This window comes from Protomyctophum parallelum, assembly GCF_964188405.1.
Source record: "Protomyctophum parallelum genome assembly, chromosome: 11".
NCBI lineage: Eukaryota > Metazoa > Chordata > Actinopteri > Myctophiformes > Myctophidae > Protomyctophum > Protomyctophum parallelum.
This window is the reverse complement of record NC_139707.1, coordinates 43,220,942-43,245,321: the sequence shown is the minus strand read 5'-3', so window position 1 is coordinate 43,245,321 and position 24,380 is coordinate 43,220,942. Positions and strand designations below refer to the sequence as shown.

The window sequence follows — 24,380 nt, the reverse complement described above, 5'->3', positions numbered from 1 at the left end:
TTAAATTATCTGATGAAGTGGCGGTGAAGTGTCTGGGTTAATAAAACCAACATTAAACATACATGGGCATGATTTTATTAACTTAATTTATTCCAAAGATGTCCATGAAAACGTGTCAAAAATCTGAACGGCAGACATACACATGTACGTGATGATGAAGGCACATGAATTTATGGGTGTGAGCCAGGGTTGTAAGGCAAGGGCGAGTGTTTATCTTTTTATCCACACTTCTCAGGGAGCCCACTACATCCATTTATATTGATTTTACAAACATTCAAGGTGCAATCTACTTTTTGTACCCCTTTCAAAACAACCCGGTCCACCCATAAGTGGTTTCATCTCTTTTCCTCCCGTCTGCAGTGATGCCAACAGACAAAACTAGTCAACCGAGAGAGGATAAAGAGAGGGAGCCAATGGGCTCCATTTGTTACCGCTAAACCCCTTATCCCTAAACTTCTTTGCCTTTTTTTTTTACTATTTTGCAAAACATTTTTGAATAGTTAAAATGACCAGTCTACAAGCTCACAATGTGTCAATGTAGATTGGCTAGTTGAACTATTAAAAAATGTTTTTCAAAATAGCAAAAAGAAAATAAGAAGTTTAGGGATAAGGGGTTTAGCGGTGACGAATGGAGCCCAATATACTTAATACAACTGAAGCATTGATGATTTGATCAGGGGGTAGAGGAAGCAAATCAGAATTGGTTATAATAAAATATAAATGTTTATAAACTAGCAAAAAAGTTTCCTTTTGAAAACAGTTTGCACATTTCTAATCAACCCCTCTGCTAAATGTTTACTAGTCTCAAGGCACTTCCTCTAGACCCCAGCAAAAACCACTCACTGTCACATCCAAGATGAGTATGAACTAATAATAAAAAAGGGTTCTCCTCCGCACATGACTGTATAACAAACATGTATTCACATAACAGTTTGATAAAATTATGGCGTGAGGCATTGTGTGATAAAGAAACAACTGGACAATGTTCATTGCTTTTTCATATTATTTACACTCATTGAGGCTGCCTCGTAAAATCTGTCGACCTACAAACAAGTCTACAATGAAATGGCACATGTTGGCACAACAAAGTAAAGTAGTCAAAATGAGTCCAATCATAACCACAAAGTTGACTGGACCACCAATGTAAAATATAACTAGCATAATGTGCATGGGACAATACAAATAAAAAAGGAAAGAAAAATCAGTGCAAACCATGCGGTTTCAGTAGGTAATGTTATACATACGGTGTATAACCCTCCTGTGTCCTGACAGAAGGTTAATCTAAAACACCTCTTGGTGTCGAGAGATCTACATCAGTGACACACAGCAAGTTTCTGCCCCCCAGCTGCAACATATTAGGTGTATAATTAATGGAGTATTACCAGTGATCATCATTGCACTCGGGCCATGGGTGTGTGTGGGTGTGAAGGCAAGAGGGAGGGGAATGATTGCAAACGATGCTGCCCAAGGCAATTCCAAAAGGACCTGGATGTAAGGCACATATTTCATTTTACAAATCTCCCGAAAAGGACTGATCAACTTGCAACTGCGACCACTTAGCTTTCGTGTATGAAAATGCATTCTTAGTTACCGTTTGGCTGTGGGACAGGGGGACAGAAAACTGGTACAGCAGTTAGAATTAAGCTATTTGAACCACCAGATAACACAGGGGCCAAAGGAGCTGTGAAGTGAAAAATGAAATGAAAAAAAAACAACAAAAAAAACAGGACAAAGGCAGTTTTTTGTGGGGAAAAAACACCTACATACAAAAAAAAGACAGACACTCCACTAGCATAAACATCTCTCCATAGAATAAAAAATATATTTATTTCTTACCTCTTGTACAAATTAAAAATGTATTTCAAATAAATTAAATCACCTTCATAGATCGTCTGTTGTTGTAATAATATATCAATATAACAATATATCCCTTCAGGTGTCTGATGCCCAAGGCAATGTCTGATTGGTTTACTATAAATGGACATTGAGGTCATAAGCACAACATCCCGTCAGACAGGAAGTGAGATAGATATGGTTTTCTTGTATTTGTAACTTTCTTAATGGGGGTGGGATCATTACATAGAAACCTGGGATCTATTTTGTGTTGTACTGTAGGCTAATAATTCTACATCTGTGATATTATATTCTTCATGGACAAGTGTTTGCCATGGGGAATGAACAGCATAATTTTGTTTCTCAAAAGTTGACATTGCCGTTTTAGCCAAAGCTCGTACAGCATTGTAAAGAGCAGACAGCAACTGGCCATTAGTGATGACAAGTTGACAACTTTCTCCATCGTCGAGGAAGCTTTACCGTGGCACACGTGCAACACCCCAGCTTTCCCAGGAGGTGGCAGCATAGAGCAGCAGACAAGGGTAGCGTGATGTGATAAATCGTCCCCATTGACTGTCTCTTTGATTGTGTCCAAAGCTGCCGAGCAACCCCACACAGCCACACTGGGAACCTATTTCTTTATGACACCTTTCCGGGTGTTCTTTGTACAGTAGTATTCGACACATTCACACAAAATTGGGGGAGCACACGAATTGGGAGCACAAAAAATGGGAGCAGCAGGAAAAGGAGAAGGATAAGAAAAACTAAAGAAGAGGGGTACAATTGGATGGACAGAAACACCATTACGACCCACTCTGGGTTGGGCTGTAATGCTGTCACTTCTGGTTGCTAGGCAGACCCAGAAGGTCTGCGTTAGCATTCTAGGAGATTTCTAGGTCCCCCAGGGGCCATGATTGATGTGGACCCCCCTGCCCACAGCTGGTTAACCCGCTATCCTCTTTATGTGGATCTGCAGGGAGGAAAGCACAGCACACACCTGCATTACTGGACGTAACGACACGTGAGTATTAGGACCACATTGGTGGTCAGCATGACTAGAGACCAGATTCCTGTCCTGCAGTGTGTGTGATTGGGCTTACCTCGCTGAGGATAGCCCACACAGCCGAGTCCTTTAGGACGGAGAGCCGCAGTGCAACCACGGGATTGAAGGCGGGATCTACGGCCCCTTCTGCCACACCCTTCTCAAACTGACCTGTGTGCGCACACACACACACACACACACACACACACACACACACACACACACACACACACACACACACACACACACACACACACACACACACACACACACACACACACACACACACACACACACACACACACACACACACACAATGGACACCCGAGTGTCAAGGTCACAAAAATGATCTGTCCCAATACAAAATAATGTAAAGGACAGGTAGAGAGTGGGGGAGTGTGAAATCTGATCCACCGATTTAGAGTATGTGAGCATTTATAATGAATCTCAAGCCGTGTGAATATAAATCATGAATGATCAAAAGATTGTGTCGGTTTTTACCCACCGATTCTGTAAAAACGGTCCTCAGTTCGCTTGTATTTCTCTTTGGTCTGCAGCCCAGCATCCTGAAAAGCAAATGCACAGAGATAAGAGACAAACGGCTGTAAACACTGTGTAATGGAGCATGGCATGTGTACAAAAATGCCTCGCCTCTGGCAACACACTGCAGTGACTACAGCAAGCCATGCTCTTGATCTTGTCAATAGTCAGTCAATATGAGAGATGTGGTGGGGGGCGGGGGTACATTCGTCCAATCAGACACAACATTTGGTGCACCACACTACAGCATTGAATTTCACTTAATTTGGGCTTCCTCACCGAGAAGGGGAGAACTTCCACGGTGGTGTTCTCTATCCTGTCCCCCGGGTGCTCTTGGTTCCCACTGCGGAACAGGAACCTGCCAAAGCACATTATTACACAACTCAACTTCATATTCCACGTCCAGTAGAAGTCACGTGAACACCGTCGCTCTTTGGCCTGCATGTAAAAGGCCACATACTGTAGACAACGGTCTGTTAGCATTATCAAAATGACAAGTTCTTCAGTCTGTTGCAAAATGGAAAGAGACACATATTTGAGAATAAAAGGAAAAACATGGCGACGTACAAAGGGCGTAGAAAATAAGAAAGATGGGTTTGCTAACGGCTGATATTGTCTCTAATCTGTATCTACAGCATAAGAACTGCCAGTGGCATTTGAGGCCATACAAAACACTTGAGGTCAGAAACTGGAGCAGCTAGCAGATAAGTGAATTCCTAAGCGACAGAATGAGTGAACCCACAAGAGTTACTCTCAAGCATCTCTCTGTCTTTTATTAACTGTCGCCATGCTCTTGTTCATGAGGTGGTTTCCATATTGCTTCTCCAGTCTCTACACAAGCAAACACTACACAAGCAAACGCTTATTTTATCTTCATTGAACGATGGTGTAACGCTATAAGACCACAAAGAATCGCGATGCAATGAGTTATGGGTATTTTCATTACAAAATTACATGCCTAAAAAAGGGATGGCAGGTGGTTAACAATGTCTGCACCTTGCTTTATATCCAGCTTGGTTTTCATGAATCCCCCACTATGAGCTCCCCTTTTTTTTACTGTATCTCTTGGCTGTCTTCCTTCTGACACTGCAGAGAGTAGGAGGCTGCTCTGAGAGTGCCTATTTTAGAACTCTCTCATTAGCCCACCCTGATCCCCAGAGACGCGCACGCTGTAGCTGACCCTGAATCAGCGGGAAGAAAGATGGAGAGAAGAGAGGACTGTGCCGCTTGTGTGTGTGTGTGTGTGTGTACGCACGTGCATTAACATTTGTTTGGTGAGGCCTCCCAGTCTCATAACAGTAACACACAAATGATATGCAAGGGTGCACATTCGCAAGGATCACGCCAACACATATTGCTTCCTACACACTCACCTCTCTATGCTAACAGGTCTGTCAAATTTGAAGAGAACGTAGTCAGTTGCTGTAGGAGTGATGGCCCAGAAGAAATCTTCACCTAGGTAAGTCTTCTCCAGCGTGTGGCCTTGGTACACCTGCAATGGTAAACGTTTATTTTTTACTTGTCTATTATCAATCACTGATTGCAGTATATTATTACTACTGCCTTTTGTTACAGTGCGCTAGCCCCTCCTATATTCAACTACAGTGCAGTTTTTGTCTTACACAAATGACAATGAATGGAGAATTTACGTCATATGTAGACGAGCAAATCGGCTATTTTGGTCCTACACAAATGATAAGAGCGCCCCTCACTTCACACTAGGGATGGAGCTTGATAACCGATACCCGAAAAAACCCGATTGAGTACCCGTTATCAATAAGCTTTGGGCTTATCAAGCCTGTTATCGAGCATAGCGGCCCATTTAGAACAGCAGTTGAAATAGATTTACGGTTTAGAAGGAAGCGATGGATAGGATACACTCCTCTTCAAGTTGTCCAAGACATACTATCACTTAGTTTAAGGTCGCCTCCACTGCTCCATCTAAATTTGTGCCCGACATGGATCCTACTGTATATGTGATCGTTGCAGACAAGATCAAGCCACACTTGCACATGCTGAAAAATAGCAGATCTACAAACTCATAGAGCACCACCGAGTGGCGCGCTGCAAGCTTGTAGGTCTGCTATTATTATTCTTTATCGTGAAAATGTGTCAGGATTTAGAAGACATTTTATCAATTTTGACGTCAGGCCTAAATGGGTTAAATACAGTTTGGCAAATCAATATTTAAAACCTTCTCAGAATTATTCGAAGTGCCCCATAGAACCCGCTATTGGGAGTGTTTCTGAAGATATACAGTACGTCTTGAGGCAATACCTTCATTGAAGTGGAGGCTTCAGCCGGGGGGTTGACATGGATCTTGTGGAGCAGCGGCTTCAGGAAGTCTTTGTCCTGAACAAATAATAACAGGAAGTGAATGATCACAGCGGCAACAACCGACGCTCAGATGTTGAAACAAGCAGGTTCAAAGGAGGTCAACGTAGTCGGCTGGGAGAGACTCACAGTGAGTTTCTGGATCTTTCCGGCGAGAGAGGAATGGAGGCCCACGTGTTGAAACAGCGAGGGCCTGAAACGCACGCGTAAGCCGGACTTCTGGCGCTCACAGTGCTTCTGCATAATGACGGGGAACAGTGGAATGATTTAAATACACCGAGGAATACCAAAGAAACACCAACATCTGGCTCACAGGATATATGCATACGTACGGCATCCTTCTCAGGATTGCAGACTTTCACCCAAAGAATGTGGTCCAGCAGCCAATCGATTGGCTTCTCCTTATAGAACATGAAGATGAACTCGACGATGAGGTTGAGGTCCGGAGCTTGAAACATCTTTCCTACAAGACCACAGGAGTGTTTGGATCAGGTTCATAAATCACTGGATAGTTAGGTGAGAGCTCGTCAAAACCATTGAGAGCAAGGTACAACTCGAGCAACTCTTGATGTAAATAATGTAAATGAAATAGGAGTCAATAGGAGTGTCCAGCAGAAGGCTTGCGTCTCTGAAACACAGAACGAAAGCCTGGTGGATTCTTTTTAGTCGACATCAATGCATTCGTGAAATCTTCTAACAGATTTGATGTGCTTTGTCTCTTGTACCTAAGATAATTGTAACATATACTGTACGATAGAGAAAGGTCTGCAGGACGCCAACATCCCAAAAAGACATTTTGATCAACAGTAGGCAAATCTATTCTGGATTCATGATGACGTACCAATGAAGCCCAGCTGAGAGAACTCCAAGATCATCCAGTCCTCAGAGGACAGCTGCAGGGCAAAGTTCTTCATAGTCGCGAAGTAGTTGGGCTTGGCCACGATATCATCCTCCAACTGTATGTGAAGAGAATGAAGCAAATGCATCAATGCGATCTAGGGAAGAGTAGAGTTTTGGGGGTTGCGGGGAGTCTGGGGAGTTGTGGAACACACACGCATCATAAGATTACCGTGAAAGCTGGAACCCATAAAACTGGACCCATATACAGACTGGTGTTCCTTACAGCTTGGCTTTTAAACTCTTTAACTGCAGAGAGAAAACAAGCCCGTATGCACAGAGGCAAATTGAGAGCCGCCGAGATGAGCCAAAAAGACAGACGAGCTCTCTCGAGGCTTAAGAGGATTAGCCCGAGAGTGAGTAGAATTGGCCATGCTCTGAGAAGGAGTCATAACTCCTCAGCTCTGATGGAAGACTTTGCAACACCACCACCACCACCCACCCACACATGTACAGCACAGTACAATGGACAGTTTAGAAATGCTCTCCTTTGAAGCGGTACAGTCTAAATTGGGCACGGCGTGCTGCGAAACTGACAGCGTGCACCAGTGGTAACAACTAACAAGCACAGCGTGCACACTGTCACCCCACCCAGATCTGCAAAAGATTGGAATGGGAAGAAGACTCGTGTCGGTGACATTCCATGCCTTCCAATGTTCCAGGGACCTACCTGGACGTAGTAAACCCCTTTGCTGACTGCATACATCATGAGGAAGGAATAGTCCAGGTTCTGTTTGGTCCGCCATCTACGTGAACGAAAGCAGAGATCACACCAAGGCTGAGCAATAGATCAATATTATATCGACATTGTAACAGGAGACTATGCTGTAGTGTAAATCGTCTGGTATGTTTTACATTGTAAATCTCGTTATTTTCCTGTTTTTGAAATGTAGTACGGTAATGCTATGTAGTGTTTGATAATTTTGCATTTACCCACTTGTTTAGGCATTACTAATAAATATTTATCACACTAACGCTGTAAATATCTTCGCTATTGAGATATTTGGCAAAGAATATAGTGATATTTGATTTTATCCATATCACACAGCTCTAGTTCACACTCGTACACAGGTCTAATATAGCCTACAATATTTTAGAGATAACCATTTGTGCTATTGATATTATGATATTTACATGCAAGAAAATGAAAAACGTTAATTAGTAATTCAATTCAATTCAATTCAATTTTATTATAGTGTCAAATCACAACGAGTTGTCTCAAGACACTTTACAACCAGTAATGTGGCTATAATGACTGTCCAGGTCTAATATACTGTATAATTAAATATACACTCGTGGTAGTGGGGCACAGGTGTGTGTGTGGTGCTAACAGTGGGCAGGTGTGAAAGCTGGCACAGGCACTCGCACGCACGCATGCATGCACGCACACACACGTCCTACTCACTGTCTTTCTGACAGTATGATTCATTCAGACAAGTGCTATTCACATGTGCGCACACACATGAGCACACACACACACGTCCTACTCACTGTCTTTCTGACACAGTATGATTAATTCAGACAAGTGCTATACATGTGTACACACACAAACACACGGTTGGGTGGTGCTGCAGTTTCAGTAGTGTGAGAATTTAATTATCATTAAGTGAGGGGATGGGCGCACACGCCCTATTCATTTAGTATTTGGATGCGAGGGTTGGAAGTTTCTTATTAATATTCCATGAAAGAAAGAAAAAAGAAGGAAAAAACAGAAACAATGATTGAACACCACGTTGGCCCACGTTGAACAATGTAATAACCGTTTATCCTCGGCAGTGCCAGCTTCTCGATCTCATGCACACGCCCACACAGAAACACACTGCACGCAGGCTTCTGGGCCCTGATACCATTATCAGTGGCCGACTGACAAACTGCGCCATAAACAGATTTCTAATGAGGCCGGGTGTCAGCCTGACTCCAAACAGAAGATAACCACAGAGGAGAAAGGCCGAGAGCTACACGGCGATGGGGCGAGAGATAAAGACACGGAGCGCAGTACAGAGAGAGAGAGAGAGAGGGAAGGAGAGAGCAAGAGTGGTAACGTGGATGCCCTTGAGCTGACTTTGTTAAGCGCCTGTGGAATACTAAGCACTCAAGGCGGCCTAAGCTCTCTCTCTCTCTCCATCACTACCTCCCTCTTCCCTCCTCCTGACTCATGCTTCCGCTGTTTTGCAAGAGCTTAGCCCTCCTCCATCTCATCTGTCCCACCATGGGCTTCCCACGCTGCCTGCCAGACCCCAAAACACACACACACACACACACACACACACACACACACACACACACACATGGCTCAGCTCCAGTTCATAAGGTCCTAAACCCATGTAATGTCTCACCTGACTCTCTCTCTGGAGTCTCCAAACGTCTCTTTGAGGTTGGTGAGGTCAGGGTAGTAGGTGGCCGGAGGAGAGATCACCTCAATCAGACCGGAGCTCAACTCTATGGAGAACCTGGAGGGAGAAAAAAAAAGGCGTCGGGTGAATGTATGGCGGTGGCATCAACAGAGGAACACAGACACGCACATTGCTCCAGAATGCAAAGGTGACATTTTGACTCTTTTGAGGGGCCGAGACAGGAACCGGTCGCATCATAAAAAGGATGGGAAATAGTTTTTTTTTGTTTGTGTGTTATGCATGTCAGGAAGTGACTCACTCTTTCTCTAAACCGGCCACCACACTGTGAACATATTCTACGTCAGTCTGCGGAGACAAGAGTCACACAAAAACACAGGCGCACACACGCACACACACACACACACATTAGTATGATGATACATTTTGTTTGCGAAGACTTTTAGTGCTCGACATACACCGCGCGTGTGAATGGGTCAACTCACCTCGCCTACATAAACGATAATAACACAGTCGAGTTTCTCCTCGGGTGACAGCTTGTCGATGAGCGAGCGCAGTGTCTCCGACAGATAGGACTTCACCTTCCGCTTCACCGTGGGGATTCCCATCACCATGGAGACTGTGGAAGGAAGGAGCAGGATGAGAACGAGCTCCGGTAGTCACAGAGTCACAGAGATCATCTGACTACCTCCTTAAGATTCTAAGATAAAATGGAGCCTGGTATCTTCTAAGGCTTAGAAGATAGATACCAGGCTCCATTTTCGTCCCGCTAAACCCTAATCCCTAAACTTCTTTGCCTTTTTTTTACCATTTTTAAAAACCTTTTTTAATAGTTCAACTAGCCAATCTACATTGACACGTTGTGATCTTGTAGACTGGCCATTTTAACTATTCAAAAATGTTTTGCAAAATAGTAAAAAAAAAAAAGGCAAAGAAGTTTAGGGATAAGGGGTTTAGCGGTGACCAAAATGGAGCCCACTGTGTTTCCTGTGAAAATAGGAGATTTCTAAGTTTGTGTGTGTGTGTTTGTGTGTGTGTGTGAGTGAGTGTGTGTGTGTGTAGGGACTAAATTATTTTTGCTACTATGCCACCAAAATGTGGAACGCTTTATCAGTGTGTCGTCCACAGTTAACTGTCTTTGTATTGAGTTGTGCTTTCATGTGAAATGTACCCATTCTACAAACTGTTAATAAATACTACAATCAATCAATCAATCAAAAGTGTGTGTGTGTGTGTGTGTGTGTGTGTGTGTGTGTCTCAGTGTGTTACTGTGAGTGAGTGAGAGAGAGAGAGGTCAATAGGTTCTGGTCCGGGTTATCCAAACCCAACTGATAGCGATACGCTGCTGACACTAAGGAGCAGGGGTCAAGTTCAACGGAGGACAACGTGAACGAGAGAACACACTGAGCCCCCCCTTATAGACTGCTCTCCAAGATCACTCCATTTGACCCACTAGGAGACAAGCACCACTTTGACTGGGAAGAATCATGGGAGAGAGTGTGTGAGTCGAGTGTGAGAGCGGGAGAGAAGAAGAGTTAAGAGAGAATGGATGAGTGAGTGAGTCAAGCGGCCATGGATTGAGTGTGAAACAACAAGATAGGCAAGATAAGTAAGTTACTGAGGGAGTTCATCCGACACTGAATTGCTCTGTTCTCCTCTGGCTGGACAAGCGCAAAAAAAAAAGAACAAAAAAAAAAAAAAGGAGAAAGATGGCAGCGTTAGATTACTTCCCTCTTATCTAGGGTTCTCGTTTTCATGCGTGGTTAATTGACATAAATGAAATCCTACGATCGTCCTAGCAAAACATATTTTATATTATATTCTGTACAACACGTAATACATTGTTGATGCTTTGTGGTCGTAAAAGAAAATAAGTAAATTCAGCTTTTCGGCTCTTTTGTGCAAAATGGGAGCGCATGCATGTTTTTGTGTGCAGATCTGTGTGTGTGTGTATGTGTGTATGTGTGTTTGTGTGCGTGCACAGGGTTAAAAGGGGGAAAATATGTAGAGCAGCAGCACACAATGGCTTGATCTGAGACGATGGGGGGGCCCCCAAAAAAACACAAAACAAACTTGTGTGTGGGAGGGGGGGGGGGGGGGGGGGTGGAATGTAATGGTGAGAGAGTGGATCGTGAGAGAAAGGGTTGCAATTCTCCAGAGTGATCCATGCAGCGTGGAGAATCTGTCCCCCTTTTTTTTTTTTTTTGCTTCAATGTTGCTTGGCACTGCACGGGGCCCGCACCGCAGAGCAACACTCCCCACCACCACCGCCAGAAAGTAGGTCGAGGATGAAAGGCGAGTGTGGGAGGAAGGGAAAGAGACAAGAGAGTGACAGAATAAGGGAGGGTGGGAGACAGTGAGTGAGTGAAAACGCACGCAAGGAGGAGGACACAACTCTCAGACTAAACCCCTCCTCTCTCTCCCCGACTCGCTTTTATCGGTCTACCCTTTCAGCCGCTTACGGCCCTTTCATGTCATTCGGGGAAAGAGAGAGGAAAAAACAACAATCTACATTTCTCTGTCTGAACTTGAGCCTCTCAGACAGACAGGTGATAGCAGGGACTGATTTCACCCAAACAAAAGAAATGGGAGTGGGCGCTTGTGTAGGGTGTTCCAAAAATGTCCACATAAAAAATAAAAACAAACAACAACAACACCACCGAGGAAAAACTCCTCCGTACTCGACCCCAGCAGTGAATGGGTCCCATTTTTGAGGGGCGCTTGCCCCTTTTATGTCCAGCTTTGAGGGTTTGTGTAAAAACCAGTACCACGCCGTGGTACCAGTAATTGTTTGACGTGCACTCGCAGGGACGGAACGGAACGGTGCACGTGCGTGCACAGGGTTTAAAGACAAAAACCATCCCAAGACTGAAAATGTTTTTTTGCAAATCTGCACTGATCTCATTAAATGACCCCTATGAGATCCTCAGGACTGAAATCAGTCCCCAGGACTGAGAACTGTAAGCCCTGCGTGCGCGCTAGAACGCGTCCCCCTAGATTCAAGAGAAGACGCACCAACCTTGCGTCAACAGACTTCCCAAGACACACCAAGTACTACCCAGTGGTCCAAGTTTACTGGCGCCCCACTCCCCTCTATTCTCACACCGTGTCAAGTACCGTGCCGAATTCAAATGGATCCTACTTTGCATAACAACAGCTTTAACCGTTTATACATGAGCACACGTAGCATGCACACTTAGTAGCCAGTAGGCTATGGCTCCAGTTGGCTATACTGCTGCTGTGTGTCGTTCTGCACACAACAATGCCTCCTCCTCTGTCAAAGAACAGATTCATTCGTCCAAAGCAAACTTTTTAGTTTCGCTAGTGTGCAGTAAATATGTTTGTCTGACTATTTTAAGTCTACTGCGCGTGACGTTCCGTGGTACCAGAAGAAAAATCACCATGACACCACTGGTAAAAACAAACATTGTCCTAACACAAACATTGAATGCCATTGACAATGAATGGCCAGTTTTGAGTGTTTGTGCAAACACAAACATTGAATGCCATTGATAATGAATGGCCAGTTTTTGAGTGTTTGTTGTAAACTCAAACATTGTGTAAACAAACATTGAAGACAAAAGTGAGGACGCAAATTGTGATCGGCCAGAACGAGATGATGTATGATGATAAGAGCACCCTCACTTGGGTGTGATTTTCTTTTTAATACAAGGGCTGGGACGTTTGAGAGTGAGAAGACAGCCATGCAACAAGGTCAGTGTCATGAAACCATGTGACTCCCATTGGAAATGCATTGACACACAGAACACAAGTGTGTCTTAAGGTGTGACACCATAAGTGAGTAAGTAGCCTTGCCGAGCCATGCGGCCCACAGGGCAGGAGCCTATCTCCCGTTTCTGTAGCGTGAGGCTTGATGTACAAGTACACCCCCTGGACATGACGCTAGTATGTCGCAGGGACTTGCCCCCAATCCAACCATTGATGCTGAGTGTCAAGCAGGGAGGGAGGCATTTTTAGAGTCTTTGGTATGACCCGGCCAGGGATTGAACCCCGACCTCCCAGTCGCAGGGCGGACACTCTAACCACAAGGGACAAGGCCACTGAGCTGGTGACACCTTAAGACCTCACCTTAAGGTGAGGCCTTAGTCAACAATGGAATTATTCTGAAAACCTGTATGCAAATCATACAAACACTTCAACATTTCTAAAAATGTACAGCGAATACCACAAAAGCAGGCTAAAGGGCTAAACGGGGAGGGTTGAGGGCTAAAAGTTGAGAAACACGCTGATATGAGGCTCATATTGATTATTATAATGGGGTTGAAAACTGTCATGGCCCGAGGACAGTCTGGTGCAGAACATCATGGTAATCTTTCTCTCGGACACTGTGCTCCGATTTTTACCCACAATCCTTAACTCAATATAATGGAAGTCGTGATGATGTCCTAATTTGCAGTGCACTACTATAAATATCTCAATGTCAGATATGCTTAGACCTGCAGAGAAACCAGGCAGAGAGTAGGGGGGAAAAAAGATACGAGCATGATAACACACGAGAGAGAGAGAGAGAGAGAGAATGTAGAGATGTAATGGTTTATCAAGCATGTCTGGATTACCTGCCTCAATTATACGGCTGGGTAATATTTACAAAATCTAAATATACCTTGATATTGAAAATATGACAATATTTTGGGTTGGTACATTTTGGTAACCTATTATCACAATATTACAATTTCCAAACCTCCATCAACCTCAGATACTGTACATACAGTGCACAGTCAAATCCTCACAAAAAACACTCACTACTCATCACGACAATTGCAGTACAACAAGGCAACAGACAGCAGCACTGTGCCATGGGATATCCAGAGTCTAGAGTGAAAGTTTATCGGAGGATCTCTAGACAAGAAAAAGTCTGTCTGCAAGTAACAGGTACCTATACCTAGCCGTCCCCCATAAGACCAAGCAGACTGGCAGAAGAGAGGAGAGATGGCAGAGATAGGCCTGGCTTTTTCCCCCTCTCACCTCTTCTGGGAATAACTTGTACTAATGGATCACTGGGCTTTGATGAGATGAGGGAGGCCGCCGTCGGCCACAGACACAAACTTCTGTTTGTTCCCCCCCCCCCCCCCCCCATCTTCTCCTCCTTTCCAATTTGGGCCTCTGTTTCTCCCCTCAGTCAGACATTGTCACAAGGAATGAGAAACTGCCCTTTGAGTTGTCCTGCCCGCCAATTCATTCACTGAATGCAAATTCTCACTCCTGAGGCTGGCTCCTACTTATTTATAATTATATATGTGGAGGCACGGTGGCACAGTCGGTAGTGCTGTCGCCTCACAGCTCGGAGGGTGTGTAGAGCCCAGGATCACATCACAGGATGATTGACACAGGGGTGAAAAATGAGTTACAAAATCGTGGGACAAAAAAATATAAATTATATATGTGTAGAAATCGAAGTCTTTATTATAGGGAAGCATGGACCAGAGACCTTTTGCGACTGTCAATGCTTGCTATTTCTAATGTGTGTTTGTGTTTGGTGATCTTAACCACAATCACACAACTGAAGGTTTCACACACACACACAGGTGCACACACTAGACCACATGATTACGACATTCATTGCCACGTGTACAGATAATTTAATTTGCAGTCACTTAACCACTTAAATCCTATTAAGTTAAAAAAAAAGGGAAAGATTCACCCCCCCTGCAGCAATATATGTTCTATCTACAAGCTCGCAATGCATCGTCATGTTGTGAGCTTTACTTGTGTATGTGCCATTTTCTAATGCAAATCTTTACAGTGTACACAGTGTACACTGTTTTGTCATGTCAGTTCATGTCTTATTTTGTAAGCCTTTATGTTTCAAACTATGCTTTGTTGAGCTCATTTACAAAAAAGGCCCAATAACTCATTTTGGGGGAAATTTGGAGTCTGGGTTCCCAGATTGGGGGAAATAAAAAGAAACCCAATTTCTGAACCTTGACTGCTTGGTCCGTGAGTGAGTGAGTGAGTGAGTGAGTGAGAGTGAGAGTGAGAGTGAGAGTGAGTGTGTGTGTGTGTGTGTGTGTGTGTGTGTGTGTGTGTGCGTGTGCATCATGTATGTGTGTGTTCCTCACCTCCGGTGCGTCCCAAGCCAACTTGTACAGCAGGGTGCAGGCTGCCCTCATTGTTGAGTAGATGAGGCAAGTGGTGGTAGATATTTGGCACCTGTAGAGGTTTTCGACTGGCTAGTTCCTTCAGCAGTTTCTGTGTCTCATCTACAATGTGAATAAACAGGGAACCGGCTTTGTCGGTTAATTTCATTCAAGAGACAATCTATAGATCCAAAGGATCCAAAGCAATAGGGCTGTTGCTTTGAAAAAGTCCTGAGATCTACAGTATACATGTGCAGTAGAGGCAATTTTATTTATTGAAGCCGCTGCATCTTCTGCTGCTACATTCTTTTTCAAATTGATTTTGATTGCTATACAGTATGTTGTTTTTTTAACCTTGTACTGTACAGCACTTTGGAACCTTGTTTTGAAAGGTGCTATATAAATAAAGTTCATATATATGCTACAGCTACAAGACCTGTTTGATGACTTTGTGATATTCTGTTGTCACACCTCACTGTGCAAGAATTTCTCTTGAACAGTAACTTTACTTTTTGGGCTTTTTTAATGTCGATTTGGCCTTTTTTTTAACATAGATTTAGAGGAATACAGATATCCCGCCCTAGAAAGAAATCCCCATAATCTCAGTGGAAATGGGGGAATATGTTATGAAATAAAAAGTCTGATTGTTAAGACTGGAATTAGGGAAAAGTAGTTAAAACCATTCCATGACCACCCCATGCCCACACACACACACACACACACACACTCTCTCTTTCTCCCTCTCTCGCACACAGACGCACACACATTCACTAGGTAGTGGTCTCTCCCCCTTTTAACTGCACGCTGTGGGCACACTGGGCAGAGAGCTTACCTCGCAGGGTCTCACAGACACACACGGACTCACAGTCACGGAGCTGGCGGAGGAGTTGGTCCCTACTCCCTAAATTATTCGACATCGGTCGAATTAAGTTAATAATAAAAACTGGATCGGACAGAGTGTGTGTCCAGGGTACTATCATTTTGGATGTACTGTATAATAGAACGTTATTTAATCTTAGTCAAAAAAGGTATCTTTCCTTGAAGTTGTACTGCTTAATTCCCAAAAGTGCAGACTTTCAAAGAATAAAGGAATCCAAGGCTCTCTGTCTTCGGTGAAAAGATTAGATTCCTATAATTTATTGATGAGTCAGGGTCTATCTCAGATAGACCCTGACGAAGACCTTTTGGTCGAAACGCGTAGGTCCTGTTTTTTAATTGCCTCGCTCATCAATAAATTATATGAATCTTTTTTCACCAAAAGACGGAGTGCCTTGGATTCCTTTTTTCTTTGCAAGTCTGCAATTTACACCTACTGGGAATGAAGCAGCACAACTTCAAGGAAAGATACCTTTTTTGTCTGTGGTCCTGTATTACCAAAGAGCACCCATCTAAGAAGAGCCACTAACTGATCCCTGCAGCGCTTCTATTTCTCTATACTTAAATTATTTAATCTTATTATGATCTGCTGTCTGGCGACATGGGTCTGATAGCAGCAGCCTAAATGATCGATGATGAACCGAACATGCACTTCTGCTTTCACAAACAGATAAGCGGCTATTCAGATACAATAATAATTTAATTCCCTTTGTAGCTCAAATACCGGCTGAACTTGAAGTGGATTTTTCAGTGGCGCATGAGAAAGTAATTTGCGGTTCGCGCGTCTGCTCTCTGCTCGTACTCCTCTGTGATGCGTCGAGACGCTATAGCCTGCCTTAAGTTACTTCCGATTGGTTTGTATACGTGTGTGCGGCTGGTTCCTTTCGTTGTGTTGGTTAACTCGCCAGTAAATCAGAGGCAGAATAGGGCAGGCTACATTAAACATAAATGGGAGACAGACTTGGGATGCACCTATGATGATGTGGATTGGGAGATAATTTTAGAGAGAGCTCAGAGGGTTCTGGTTTCCACCAAACATAGACAGATGCAATTTAACATTTTTCACAGAACTTACTTTACTCCGCTCAGGTTACACAAGATTGATAGAAGCATTTCCCCTATGTGCCAAAGATGTAAGATAACAGAAGGCTGCCTATTACATATGTTATGGAACTGCCCACTTTTAATTGATTATTGGAAGTTCATCATGTCTACTGTCTCTGATATCATAGAGCAGGGATTTTCAACAGGTGGTCCGTGGACCACTGGTGGTCCGTGAAGGTATTGCATGTGGTCCCTGACCATGCATTTAGTATTGTAGCAAAGTGAAGATTTTGTATTTTCTTCCACGGGAACGATGCACTACTTTTGGCGGACGTGGAAGTGCATAAATGTTATCAGTTACTGGGAAGTCTGAGGTTAAGACATTCCAGTTCTCAAGAAGGGTGCAGTCTACCAGCTTACCTGATTGAGTCATCATTATTAGGAAATGTGCCCATTTGTCTGCTCAAGTGTAACCGTGGGATAGGAATAGATCAGTGGTTCTCAAAAGATATATCTTTTAGCTCTGGACCACTCGTATATTTCAGTTAATGCCTTTAACTGAAATAATAATACAATTTGTTGCACATACATAGTATTGTGCAATGAATGAAATCAAGCCCTTAACAGTCATGATTTCATTTAAATCTTTTTATTAGCTATCGATTCAAATATTTTCTTACATTTGATGGACTTTTGAAACTGTATTATTTAAACATATTTTAATACATCTAACAAGGACATTTTATTTATATTTTAAAACATTTCCCATGGACCACCTGCAGGCCTATTATGCCATGGACCACTAGTAGTAGGTTTGTTTTTACAGTTTTTTGTCTTTTCCTTTTTGAGTTTGTCTTGTCTTGTTTAAAAAAAATAAAAAAAATCATGATTCTGTAATTCATTGTTGTAAATGATATCTGCATTATCAATAAATAAATCTTAAAAAAAAAAAAGAATAGGGCAGGCTCACCGTGTCCCTGACAAATATTATAATACATGTATTGAGAGACCCTGAGAGTGGAAAATATGCGTGTGAAATGCCAAGTGTGGCGTGGTGTGTGGTAAAAGGTTAAAATGCGTGACTCTCACTCTCAAAGGGTGGAGACTTGGCAGGTTGGCAGCCCCGAGTTAAGTCTGTTTGTGAGAAGTAGTCATATTAGTTTGTTTTGGGAGGTTTGGACTTTGGAGCTTTGTCTTTAGTGACATTACGTTTGAGGACCAAGAGGTGCAAGCATAGTCAAAGGAGGGCTGAATTAGGCCTCCAGCTAGAGTCCTGAGAGCACTTGACAAAGCTTACATTATTTGCTAACATGCTGAGATTTAGTGATGGGAGTAGTGAACTACTTTAACCAATATAGGAACAGTTATTTCCACAGGGCAGTAGTGTGTGAGTGTGTGAGTGCATGTGTGTGTGTGGTATGCGTGTGTGGAATCCATTAGATGGCCAGGAATAAGAAACACTCAAAATTCCACAGAATGGCCCATTCAGGATTACATTAAGGATACAAATAAGCTTTCAGGGTTTTCCCTTTTAAAACGCTCTAGGGAAGCTGCGTTGACGTCTATGAGCCTTTGTGTGAACAAGACATGAGTGCGCTTACCCGAGAAGTTGGTGAGGGCATCTTTGCTGCCATTCGTCTCTGCGATGGCGCGTCTGAACTGCTCCAGAATGTTGTTGAGCTCAGAGGACCGCTGCAGCGTCCTGTGTTCGGCCACACGGAGGCGCTCTTTCAGGGCATGGAACTCCCGCTGGTATGCTACCAGCTTCTCTGTTGTCAGAAGGAACAACGAAAGAATGCTTGAGGATGAGTGTTAACTTGTTTGTCCACAACAACCCTAACCCTTCCAAAGCCACATCCTATGTTAATCATATTTGAAACCTTGTATGTATCATATTGAATGACTGACCATGACTGTCTGGATCAACTGGATCAACTTGTCTAGTGATACAAGGACACTTGCCTGTTTGTTTCTTACAAAGCGACTGTATGAGAAGGCAAGTTCCTACTATTAAAGTCTTATCAGGGCACAGGCTGTGTGGGTGGTTGGGCTGTTCAGAACAAAAGGTTGAAGGGAGAGGTCTTTAAAGCTGGGGGGAGTTGTGGTCTGTTGTTGGTGGGTTGAGGTGGAGATTATTAGTGATGAAAAATGTGCGTGTACTGTAGATCTTCTGTTTGCATCCATTCACCAGAGATGCCCACGAGTCTCTGAGCTCGAGTCCGAGTCACATGTATGGTAGCCTGGGGTCCACCTACAGTATGTTTTCTATGGCAGCTCCCGGCAAGATCTGCCGGGAGAATCTAGACGCAGCTGTACGACATGAGTCTAATTAATTAAAGCGACAGAGACGATCAGAAATCAGCAGAGAGTGATCGACGTTTGCGCTACTCTATGCCGAATTGAAGTGGACTCGGTCCGAGACTTATTTTTTCTCCCTGGAAATAAAAACGTCTGAGTTTCCGAGGCTACATGTATGGCGACTCAAGTGCGAGTCTGACTCGAGTCCCCATTCCTGCCATTCACATACAACAGCCTGGGGGTGCACAAAAACATTTTCAACCCCGAAATATGCTCTTCATGATCCAGTGAAGTGAGTCAGTGCACTCAGGACAATAAAAATCTAGGTTTTCTTCAGAGAACTCAAACTCAATGTTATTGTCAAGTGTTTTTGTAAAAATGTCAAGGCACACCAAAGACCACTCTTAAAAGTATACAAGTTAAAGCTGCCATCTGTAAGGTTGTCCTGGTGAAGATTCCCGCTGGGGACGCTGTGGGCACTGGCGGCGTGTTCCCTCCTCCGCGTCATCAGTGCCCATACCCGAGGCGGGGGTTGGCGATAGGGCCTTTCTGTGTGGAGTTTACATGTTCTCGCCGTGTCCCCTAGGGTAGGTACCCTCACAAAAACATGCCGTAATCCTGGTCTCTAAAACTACCTCCCCCTGGCGTGAAAAGAAAACTGGGTTACAAAATCGTGGGATAAAATTTTAAAAAGAAAAGTATACAAGTTAAAGCTGCCATCTGTAAGGTTGTCCTGGTGAAGAGGGGCAACTAGAACACCCAGGACTTTAACACGGATCTCTGCAGGCGTTATCATGCGAGAGCAAATATTTACCACTCATCCATGAAGGAATCCCTGGATCGCAGCTTCAATGTAACAAAAACCAGTAAGCAACATATGTGAGTGAACATTTTTGTTATGAATAGTCCATGGCCATCCAATGACGCCGATATGTAACTTGATACATCTTGTTGTTAAATCATAAATCATGTTCCATCATTATTGACACAAGATGCATCCGTTAGATGCCTACAGTAAGGTCATCCTTATTCTTATACTATTACGTTCTGTTCTTTCTATGTACAGTACAGAGAAGGAGAAGTGCGCACACAGTCTTTGCTCCAACAGTGTTTGTTTTTGTTAAAACACCGACATTATTCAGGACACGACGTGTCCGTGAGCGGCCTTCATCACGACTATAATATAAGGGAGGTTGTCATCATATACTGATTACTGTCACCTGATGAAGGCCACTTAGCGGCCGAAACGTCGTGTCCTGAATAATGTCGGTGTTTTAGCAAAATTAAGTTACTGTTGGAGCAAAGACTGTGTGCAGAGCCCTGCAGACTTCTCCTTCTCTGTATGCATCTACCTTTTGTCCAGAACCAGCGAGGAACTGGATGTGCGCAAGCCACCTGCTTTTTAAACTGTTCTTATGTCTGTTCTGGTCACGTCATGTCATGTGTCCAACTCTAACTTTATATGTATTCTCTGTGTGTATGTAATAAACTCTGTGAACCTGTCGCATGATTGCCTAAGCCCTATGCCATGTGTCATCTACTCATCTTGTTCTTCCGGGCCTGCTGCTTTACAATGTAAAGCAGCAGTTTACAATACTGTACTTCAACTGAATTGTCACAGAGCACCCAGTACTGTACTGTTATGACCACACCGATACGAGGATCTCACAACACATCAACTACTTGTTAAATGTTGTTGCTAGTACCACCAAGTCTTTTTTCACTACTTTTGGCTCATGTAATTTAGGGATGCACCGATCCGGCTTTTTGGCATTCGATACCGATTTCGATACATGGGGGTCCAGTATCTGCCGATACAGAGTACCGATCCGATACCCCCCACAAAGAAACGTAATAACCTATTAAGCTGTATGCCTCACTGTGTGGAGTCTGGAATCATTATTTTGTGTAAGGCAACATCAAGGCTTGACTTAAACATTACTTTCCCAACTTTGTAAAACAAAATGTAACAAACACAGATATAAATGCAATGAAATATTTATTAAATAACTGTGCAACAATTAGACCAGGTTAATGTGTGCGCAGGCTAGCCTGGCTGCATTCCACATGTTATACTGTCAATACTACACTGCTGTGTCACAGAGGAGGTAGAGTTGTTTACATACTGTAATTACACATAATTATCGGATAGGATCGGATCGGATAATGGATCGGCCACCGATCCGATACCCGATCTAGAATTTTAGCCTGGATCGGCGCCGATCTCCGATACGAGTATCGGAGTTACATTGTAATTGCATTACCATTCAAATGTTGCCAAACCCAAAAGATGTCTCCCATGACCCACACAGTTTGTATATGGTTCATTGTCTATTTGTCTTAAAGGAAGGATTAGGATTGTTTTTTAAATGAAGATCCGATGCCATTGTACAATGCCCATGGACATTGAGATATGACAGATTAGTTTCAGGTGGCACACACAGACCGCATTGGGAAGGGCGTGGGATTCTTCTCTTTTTTTTGTGCACGTGTCAGTCTCTTTCTGATCCTGGCAGGTAGATTAGGTACCCTTTTGCAGAGTCAGTTTCTAAGACAAACAAAAGCCCCCAGTCCCATTTTATCTCAGTCTCCATCTATCGCTCTCTCTCCGACTCAGCTATTGTCCATACCAACTCCCTCTTTCTCATCAGCAGCACACTGTTGCATCTGGCAAGCTGAATCTCTAGAAGACATACAGACAGATGCTGTCAGTGTCATCTTGGTTCAGGGCAGGCCTCGTTAAAAAAGGTCAGCCTAGAACTAGCATCTGTTGAATCAGCCTTTGATTGCTACAGGATAACAGGATGCTCGTCCTGAAAAGATGAAACCGCACCTGCACAACGCACACACGGAGCTCACATCACACGCACTGGGTGAGAACAACAAAGACCAAAATTGCACTAGGTGTCTATTAAACCTTTTCTTTTATTATTATGGTGAGCGTCATAGGTGTAGCATTCTCACTTCCTCTTGAGAATAAGAGACATTAAGAGACATCAAATTACTCCCTCTTCCCCCTGGGTACAGCACAGCCCTACACTGTTTGGCAGCGTTTAGCCTATAGTCTCTATTGACATTTTTGTTAAATGTCACTCCCAAATGTTGATATTCAAGCCTGTTCAACCATTGCCGAGTTGCTGTTCCCACGATACATTGTGGCTCCTTGACACAGTCAAACAAACAAAATACACACGCCTTAGTGCACAGTGCACATGCTGCATCACAGGTTATCTAAAGCTGCCTGAAAGAGTTCTGGGATGAGGTGAGAGGCCAATTGGATAATGAGACAAATCCCCAGCCTAAACCTATTATCCAATTAGGCCTACAGTACATATGGTAAGTAACACGTCTACTCTCTGTATCTCATTATTCCTTTCTTGATCTGCCGTTAAGACATTTCAAAAGGGTTTCAAAAACCTTCAAAAATTACACACAAACCTTTAAAAAGAAATAGTTCGGGAACCCCTTTTGGGGTTCTTGTTGCTATGTACAGTATATCATATATTAGCAACATAACATTTTTTAAAATGTTGAATACAACTTTGAAATTTGAATTTTTCAGAAAACCTAGGTCAGAATTTAGAAGGCGTTTTTAGAATCGGACTCAGTCCTAAATGGGTTAAATGGTTAACTGACATGGATTCTTCCAGAGCAGGAGGGGTAAGTGGGGTCTTATGCAGTGCAACACCTCCAAGAAAGCAGTGACATCCTCTCCTCATTCTACCACCTAGCCTAGTGCACCTAGCCTCTGCTCTTCACACATTACCACTTTCCTTCAGTCCCATGTTGTAACAAAAGGCCGCAAGGACATTTTTCGCCTTTTCGGTGATATCCTTTTGGACCAAGTGTTTGACTGCACTCTGTACCGTTACATTTCTGTCAATAAAGAATTCAATTAATCAATGTTATTTTCTTTCCCCATTTTCCACCTCCTTAAGTCTTCCATTTAGGGCCCGGACGGTTAGCTCAACCGTCTGGGCACTATACAGTAAGCTGCCGAGCCAGCCTGACGCCGGTGTGCCGCGGGTTCTTCCCCCATCTCTCTCCCCATTTCCTGTCAAGACTACTTTCATCCTATCAATAAAAAGGCAGAAAAAGCAAAAATCTTAAAGCCTTCCATTTAGGTGTCCATCCATTTTGAGTGCCTGCCATTCACCTGCCTTTTCTACCCCCGCCCTCCTATAAAACCGCATTCTGTAGATTAGGATTTCACAGATGATTTTGTCTGATGAACAGACCTGGGTTTATTATTAATATTAATTAATATTAATCGTCAGCTTACTCTCGATGAGAGGAGGATACAAGCATCTAGTGTGGGAACTGGGTACTGGCTGTGGGCTGATTCAAGTTGTGGGCTGGTATGACTACAACAGCGAGGCAATGCTAACAGCAGAGATGTGGGTGAGCAGTGATGTAAATAGGTTTGAAAATGTAATGAGTCCCAGGATGCAGGGATGGTCTTTTAGATGAGTCCCAGTTATGAGTCTCACTTCAACGACGTTAGGAGTCATATTTTGCCATTTTTTACAAATTGCAGCATTGAATTCCCATTTAATTTTATATGGTTATATTCATGTAGAAAACAGAAGAAGAAATGATTTGATTATTATAACTAAAAGCTATCAAAATAAACTAGAATAAAAAACAGTACAGTAGTGCATCCCGTGGATGCAGAGGTTGTTGTTTTATTGCATCCCTTAACTATAAACTGCCTTTTGGGATGCAAAATGCACCCTATTTTAATCTCTGGGTGAGTCAAGTATTTTAAGAGGAAATGAGAGGGGGGGGGGGGGGGGGGAAGAGGATATAATACTGTGACGATAGTATTTCAATAAATATCACTCGAGAGAATACACACACACACATCTCATATACTATGCGCCGCTGCAGACCAGTGACCACAAAAACAGAAGTTTAGGTCTTGCAGAGAACAAGCATCACTTCAGCTTGTCACATCATGAAAAGCAACATCCCTGTTGTTCCCTTGATCTGATCACAGTGACCTTCTCGCTCCCCCTTCCTCAATGATGTGCTGACTGTGTGCTCTCATCATCTCATGAGTGCTGA

At 43.4% G+C, this 24,380-nt stretch overlaps 1 protein-coding gene and 1 long non-coding RNA gene across 2 annotated transcripts in view; both read right to left on the bottom strand.

Moving 5' to 3' along the window:
- Positions 1-52: 52 nt before the first annotated feature.
- LOC310866453 lies at positions 53-475 on the bottom strand. The gene is made up of 2 exons (XR_014569917.1): positions 291-475; positions 53-214 (listed from the first exon to the last, which is right to left on the bottom strand). It is a non-coding gene; the product is annotated as an uncharacterized lncRNA (long non-coding RNA).
- A 1,314-nt stretch (positions 476-1,789) lies between these two features.
- mgat4a (alpha-1,3-mannosyl-glycoprotein 4-beta-N-acetylglucosaminyltransferase A) overlaps positions 1,790-24,380 on the bottom strand; it is a 32,014-nt gene continuing 9,423 nt past the window's right edge. Inside the window, exons 2-16 of the mRNA XM_083776649.1 lie at positions 18,617-18,784; positions 15,078-15,218; positions 9,483-9,616; positions 9,299-9,345; positions 8,983-9,096; positions 7,317-7,392; positions 6,591-6,705; positions 6,082-6,212; positions 5,879-5,986; positions 5,693-5,767; positions 4,789-4,907; positions 3,695-3,773; positions 3,381-3,441; positions 2,934-3,046; positions 1,790-2,803 (exon numbers count right to left, since the gene is read on the bottom strand). Coding sequence (XP_083632775.1) covers positions 2,777-2,803; positions 2,934-3,046; positions 3,381-3,441; positions 3,695-3,773; positions 4,789-4,907; positions 5,693-5,767; positions 5,879-5,986; positions 6,082-6,212; positions 6,591-6,705; positions 7,317-7,392; positions 8,983-9,096; positions 9,299-9,345; positions 9,483-9,616; positions 15,078-15,218; positions 18,617-18,784 — 1,508 coding nt within the window. The 3' untranslated portion in view covers positions 1,790-2,776. The remainder of the gene's footprint in view (positions 2,804-2,933; positions 3,047-3,380; positions 3,442-3,694; positions 3,774-4,788; positions 4,908-5,692; positions 5,768-5,878; positions 5,987-6,081; positions 6,213-6,590; positions 6,706-7,316; positions 7,393-8,982; positions 9,097-9,298; positions 9,346-9,482; positions 9,617-15,077; positions 15,219-18,616; positions 18,785-24,380) is intronic.